This window comes from Strix uralensis, chromosome 16, assembly GCF_047716275.1.
Source record: "Strix uralensis isolate ZFMK-TIS-50842 chromosome 16, bStrUra1, whole genome shotgun sequence".
In the NCBI taxonomy this organism is placed as follows: domain Eukaryota; kingdom Metazoa; phylum Chordata; class Aves; order Strigiformes; family Strigidae; genus Strix; species Strix uralensis.
In genome coordinates this window covers 3,853,966-3,860,495 of record NC_133987.1, presented here as the reverse complement: position 1 = coordinate 3,860,495, position 6,530 = coordinate 3,853,966, and the positions used below count along the sequence as shown (strand labels likewise).

The 6,530-nt window shown below is 67.1% G+C and overlaps 1 protein-coding gene across 1 annotated transcript; it reads left to right on the top strand.

Moving 5' to 3' along the window:
* Nucleotides 1–1,280: 1,280 nt before the first annotated feature.
* Nucleotides 1,281–5,829, top strand: LOC141950698 (glucagon receptor-like). The gene is made up of 13 exons (XM_074885885.1): nucleotides 1,281–1,826; nucleotides 2,059–2,155; nucleotides 2,481–2,588; nucleotides 2,874–2,995; nucleotides 3,101–3,207; nucleotides 3,321–3,477; nucleotides 3,748–3,907; nucleotides 4,107–4,167; nucleotides 4,340–4,409; nucleotides 4,877–4,965; nucleotides 5,142–5,280; nucleotides 5,560–5,601; nucleotides 5,714–5,829. The coding sequence occupies exons 1-13, from the start codon at nucleotides 1,749–1,751 to the stop codon at nucleotides 5,783–5,785; spliced, it is 1,302 nt and encodes a 433-aa protein (XP_074741986.1). The 5' UTR covers nucleotides 1,281–1,748; the 3' UTR covers nucleotides 5,786–5,829.
* Nucleotides 5,830–6,530: the final 701 nt, after the last annotated feature.

The window sequence follows — 6,530 nt, the reverse complement described above, 5'->3', positions numbered from 1 at the left end:
AAAACCACCTTCACCGGGCTGGATGTGAGCCCTGCCCTGCTCGGCGGCCGTGGGTCAGCACAGACCCACTCCCTCCCCACGGCGAGGATGGGGGGCAGCTGGGGGGCAGCGTGACCAGGGCCACCAGGCTTGTCCCACGGCTTGGCCCTGTCCTTGTGGTTTCCCCGCTGTTGGGACCGGACGATGGGGCCTGTGTCACGGGCTGTGTCTCTGTGCCGCGTCCAGCATCGTCCCCAGGGCCACCCGCTCCTTGTGCCCAGGGGAGGGTGGCCCCCGGCACCCACCCTGCCTGCTCAGGGCTCTGCACGACCAGGGGCAGCACCCGGCCCCGGGACAGCCGTCGGGGTGCCAAACCGGGTGGGTGAAGGGCACCCTGCATGGAGGGGGGGGGCTCTGGGGGACCCCGAGGGGGTCTGGACCCATGTTTCCACCCCTGTGACCCCCAGTTTGAGGGCTGGACCCCCATCCCTGTCCGCATGTGATGTAACCGGGGATCCCCAGTGGGGCTGGACCTGCACCCTCATCCCCCTCCTCGCGTGATGCAACGGGGGGTCTCCGTGGGGGCCGTGCCGGAGCTCCGCGGGGGCGGGAGCAGCGGCGCCCGGCACCCCCCGGGGCCCGTCGGGGCGGCCCGAGCCCCGGGAGGCGGTGCCGCCCCCCAGCCCCCCCATATCCCCCCCCCCCGTCGGGGCACGGCGCTGGCGGGAGGCGGCCGCGCCGCAGACGCCGCTCGCTCGCCGCCGCGCTCACGTCGCGGAGCCGGGGCTGCCGGTAACACCGGGGCTGCCGGTAACACCGGGGCTGCGGAGCCGCCGTTGCGCAGGGTAAGCGGGCGGGGGGAGGCGGTGGCACAGCCCGGGCGGACCGGGACCCCCGCGGGTAGCGGGCGGGACCGGTCGGGGAGCCCCAGGGGGGCGCGGGGACCGGGGAGCATCCGTGCTGGCCGGGGAGAACGGGGTGGGCACAGACCGGGGGGTGTTCGGGCTGGAAGGGGGGTCCTGGGCTGGGGCTGTCCAGCCTGGAGCGATGGGGAGCCCCGGGGGGGTGTCCGGGCTGCTTCTCCCTCCGGAGCCCCCCGGCTGGGCTGTGCGGGGCGGGGGGCTGCGGGGGTGCTCTCTGCGAGCAGGGATGGGGCCGGGAGGTGATGGGGTGCAGCTGATTGGGGGGGTCCCATCCTGGCTGGCAGGCAGCAGGGCAGGGAGTTCCAGGGGAGCCCCCGGGGAGGTCTCCTTGCCATCTCCTGGGGTTGTCCCTGCAGCCTTGGCCCCTTCTCAGGGCTTGGTGGCAACAGGCCACCCATGGGGTGATGGCCACCTGCTGGGGTGAGCAGTGGTGGCACGGGGGCTACCGGGATGGCTTTTACTCCCCTCTGACTTCAGCATCAGGGCCCCTTCGCTTGCCAGCTGCCCTGCGGGCTGGCAGTGGTGGCCTGGAAGCTGACAAGGCTCAGCCAAGAGGTGTGATCCAATTACACCCCGGCTGCTCTGCCTGATGCTCCCCAAGGTTTTGACTCCGGCAGTGAAGTGACCCGGGGCTGTGGCAGCCCAGGACATGCCTGTGGCTGGCACTTGCACCCCGGTTCTCCTCTGCTGCCTCGGGGAGCGCATCTCCTTGTCCGCACTAGTGTGGGTGGCCGGCAGAGCTGAGCCATCCTCAGTCCTCCACCTCTCACCCAGGATCCGGGTCCCCAGCTCAGCCTGAGACGCACCCCGACACTGGGAGCTGGCCACGGGCTGGCGGGGGCAGCCATGAGGGACGTGCTCAGGTCCGGGTACCGGCAGAGCCTCGTCCATCTTGCCTGGATGTGCCTGTTCTCCTCCCTGCCGGTAAGGGACAAGCAGGGCTGGCCCATGGGACAGCGGGGTTGGCACTACTGGGCGTCAACCCATTGGGAACAGGCTTCGACCCATGTTCCAGCCCATCTCGAGGATGCTGACACACAGTGGGTTGTCGGGGGGATGCTGGCAGCCGGCCTGAGGAGCCACCGGGCGCCACAGTGGGGTGGGCAGGCCAGTGTGGCAGCTGGCCGGAGGCTCTGACCCAGCTCTGGGCTTGCAGAACGGTGGGGCCAAGGTGCTGGAGAAGACCTTCGAGGAATGGATGCGGTACCGGGACGAGTGCTTGAGGAGGATGGCGAGCGAGCCCTACCCGTCAGGTACCCAGCAGTGCCCCGGCTCGGGGTCAGCTGTGGGGGCACATGGAGCCAGGCGACAACTGGGGCTGGGGCTGGCTTTTATCCCTCCTCCAGCATCCTCTATGCTGGTCACCTACGGAGGGATGAGCCGGGGACTCAGAGGGGGATGCCCAGAGCTGGGATGCCCCAGGGGGCAGGGGCTGGTGTGGGGTACCAGGGCCCCACAGGTTCAGGGTGATGCCAGCCCCCTCAGAGGTGCTGGCAGCAGGCTGGGAGGGTGGGGATGCATGCGGCCGTGCCACCAGCATCCGACCATCAGCTTTCCCCTCCTCGCTGCTGCTGAAAGGGCTCTTCTGCAACCGGACATTCGACATGTATGCCTGCTGGCCTGACGGGAGCCCCGGCACCGCCGTCAACGTCTCCTGCCCCTTCTACCTGCCCTGGTTTGAGAAAGGTGATGATGACCCTCTGCCACCCCAGAGCTGGAAGCCAGGGCTGAGCCATGCCGGGGGGGAAAGGCTCTCGGGGTTCCTCCTTCTGCCCGCTGCCGGGGGGAGAGGGACCCGTGAGCAGACCTGGGGGTAAGGGGACACATGGGGGACGGAGCAGAGCCGGCTTGGGCCCCGCTCACGCCCACCCTAGAAGAGGGTCTTTGGGGCTGAGCAAAGTCCAACCCATTGTCCCAGGAGAGGGGTTTGGGGGAGCTCGAAGGGAACGCGCCGGTGCTTCATGTCTGCAGTGAAACACGGGCTGGTGAGCCGCAGGTGTGGCACCGACGGGCAGTGGGTGACGGTGAACGGCAGCCAGCCCTGGCGGGACTACTCGCAGTGTGAGGAGGAGATGGAGTCCACCGCTGAGGAGGTGGGGTGCCCCGGCCTGGCCGCTGGGCAGGGACAGACAGGGGCACCCCGGCTGCGTGGGTGGGTGCTGCTCGCCCAGGCTCACCGGTGTGGTGCTCACCGGCAGGAGGGCGCCCGCCGGCTCATGGTGAGCTTCAAGGTGCTCTACACCGTGGGGTACGCGCTGTCGCTCCTGACCCTCGTCTCTGCCCTGCTCGTCCTCACCGTCTTCAGGTAGGAGAGTCGGGGGACGCGGTCCTGCCCCTCGTCCTTCCCAGCCAGTGATAGCTGAGCCGAGGGGTGCCCCCGCTGTCTACCCAGCCCCCCGACACCCTCGCTTTCGGCAGGAAGCTCCGCTGCACCAGGAATTACATCCACGCCAACCTCTTCGCCTCCTTCGGGCTGCGGGCGACCTCGGTGATGGTGAAGGACGCGCTGCTGGAGAAGCGCTGGGGCATGGAGCTGGTGCAGGTGGCCGACTGGGAGGCTCTGCTGAGCCATGAGGCAAGTGCCATGGGGGGGCCCTGCTCGATGCTGGGCTGGGACCGGGGTGAGGACCTTCACCCCAGGGGGTGCCAGTGCCCACGCAGCCCCAGACACCTAGTGGGCAAGCTCTTGGGGTGTCTATGCTGCCTGTTAACCTGGTGGATGAGGTCTCAGGGTGCCTATGCTACCTGTACACCCTCTGGGCAAGCTCTTGGGGTGCCTGTGCACCCAGTGGGTGAGCTCTCGGGGTGCCCGTGCCCCCCCCCCATGGCAGGTCTCCTCTCGCAGGCGGCGCTGGGCTGCCGGGCGGCGCAGGTGCTGATGCAGTACTGCATCCTGGCCAACCACTACTGGTTCCTGGTGGAAGCCGTCTACCTCTACAAGCTGCTGATCGGGGCTGTCTTCTCCGAGAAGAATTACTACAGGCTCTACCTCTACCTGGGCTGGGGTAGGGGCCACCCGGGCGTGCGGCGTGGCCAGGGACAGCACCTGGTGTCAGGGAGCGCCGTGGCCCAAACCAGCCCCAGGAGGGTGCGGGGTGGGGGCTGTGCTGGCCCTGGGTGTCCCCACGGTGTCCCCTGCCCCGGGGCCCGTTTCTCAGCTCAGGCGGGTGCTTGGTTTTACAGGGTTTGCTGTGTGACTTGCAGGGACCCCCGTGGTGTTCGTGGTGCCCTGGATGGCTGCCAAGTACCTGAAGGAGAACGCGGAGTGAGTGGGGAGGGATTGGGGGTTCCACCAGGATGTCCAGCCCCAGGCTGGGGTTCAGGCTCAGCTGGAGGGTGGGACAGAGACTGTTGTGGGTCCCTGACCCACCTTGCTGGGGTTGGTACGCTCTTGGCCTCATCCTGCACCCCCTGATGCTGCTGCTCTCCCTGGGCAGGTGCTGGGCACTGAATGAGAACATGGCTTACTGGTGGATCATCCGCATCCCCATCCTGCTCGCCTCCCTGGTAGGGGGGCACCCGCCAGCCCCACACCTTTTTGGAAAACAGCAGCTCAGCCCCTGGCTCCTGGCCCCCGGGGGGGTGGGGGGCAGTGACCCCCAGGGCAGCTCCCAGCAGAGCCCAGGAGGGAGGGGTTGGCCTCCAAGGCATCATGCTAAATGCACATGGGGCTTTTTTGCACCAGTTTACTAATGCTCAGGCTCTAGGGGTCCTGGGGCAGGGGTGGGGGGCTGTGCTGAGCCCCAGAGAAGGTGGCTGGGGGTGGCCCCTGCTGCTTCCTAGCTAGGATTTTGGGATGGCAGGAGGGAGGGAAGGGCAGCTCTGGGGACCCAGCACCGTTAGGCTGCAGCAGCCTTGGCAGTACATGGGGGTGTCTTCTCTTGCAGCCCTCAAGGGTGCTTATCATGGCTGGGGGGGCTGTGAGGGGTGGGGGTGCTGGGCTGTGTGTGCCCCTGCCCTGTCTCCCCCCCCAGATCAACCTGCTGATCTTCATGCGGATCCTCAAGGTGATCCTGGCCAAGCTCCGTGCTAACCAGAAGGGCTACGCAGACTACAAGCTGCGGTGAGCCGGGAGGGAGGGGTGGCTGGTCCTGGGTCCTCCCCCGTCCTGGGGCTACACCACCTCCCCCCCCCCATTAAACAACGACCCTGAGATTAACTAAGAGCTCGTCCATGCCTGCTCCTGTGCCCCAGCCCTTTAGTACTCGCTGCTGGAGGGGTCCCTTTTTACTCTTTCAGGCTGGCCAAAGCCACGCTCACCCTCATCCCCCTCTTCGGGATCCACGAGGTCGTCTTCATCTTCGCCACCGACGAGCAAACCACGGGCATCCTGCGCTACATCAAGGTGTTCTTCACCCTCTTCCTCAACTCCTTCCAGGTGAGGTGGGAGCGTGACACGTCCTTGCTCTGCTCAGGGCACACCATGGAGCAAGAATTGGAGGGGCCCTCTTGCAGCTCACTCTCCCCATGGTGCCCCAGCCTGTGGCAGGGCTCAGGGAGGGGGACACTGGCTTTCCCACCCCCAGCCCTGTTGTTGAGTGTGAGGCAGTGGTGGCAGGGGGACCTCAGCCCCAAAAGCACCCAGAAGGGGCCTGGGGAGACTAAGCCCCGGGCGAGGAGGTGGTGGTGGGGGCTCACTCCCCTGCTCTCCCTCCAGGGCTTCCTGGTGGCCGTGCTCTACTGCTTTGCCAACAAGGAGGTACGTGCCTGGTGCTGCCTCGGTCTGGGGCTCTGCCACCCCACCCTGTGCCTGCTCGGTCTGCGGGGAGGGCATGGCCAGGGAAAAACCCCCGCTCTCTCCCCTCCGGCAGGTGAAGTCAGAGATGAAGAAGAAGTGGCAGCTCTGGAAGCTCGACCACCCAGCGCTCTGCTGTGCCCAGTGATGCGGCAACCGGCCCCGCAGAGCCAGGGGCGAGGGGCTGCTGGCCACAATGGGCAGGGGGGCCTGGCTGGAGGGCGGGGGGGCTGTGGGGAAGGGGTGCTGCAGCAGCACCCGCCCACAACAGCCAGGCTGGGACCAGTGGCTCAGCTGTGCTGCAGTCAAGAGCCCTGGAGCTGCTGGACGGGACGTGGCCCTGCTGTGGCCCGAGGGGGAGGCATGAACCCTTGGCTCTTACCAGCTGCCCCCTCAGAGGATCCTCAGCTCGCTTGGCCTTGGCAAGCTGCAGGGGGAGACACGCCTGCTGCTTTCTACCGCTGCCTGAACACCATCAGCTACCTCTGTTGGCATCCACCAGCCATGCTGAGGGGAACCCCCCTGCCCATCCAAAACAACCTGGGCACCTGCAGAAGGGGACCACAACGGCTGGAGAGGGCGCCTGGCCGGCAGCAGTGGGGAAAGGGAGACGCTGCTCAGCCCAGCACTGCTGCCCCATGAACAAACAGCTCCTGCTGCACCCTGGGCCCTGCCAGCATTGCTCTGCCCAGGGTGTCACCTTCCTACTCTCCTTGCCCTAAGCAAGAACTATCTCACCAACACCCTGAGAGCTCCCTGATGTCCATCCTACAGTCATCCTGCAAAGCTCCTCGTTGTAGCAAGGTGCTGCCTCTGCACCTTCTCATCACCCTCATCGCTGACACAGAACATGGCATCACCACCTGCCTCCTCCTCCTCACTGCTCTGCAGCT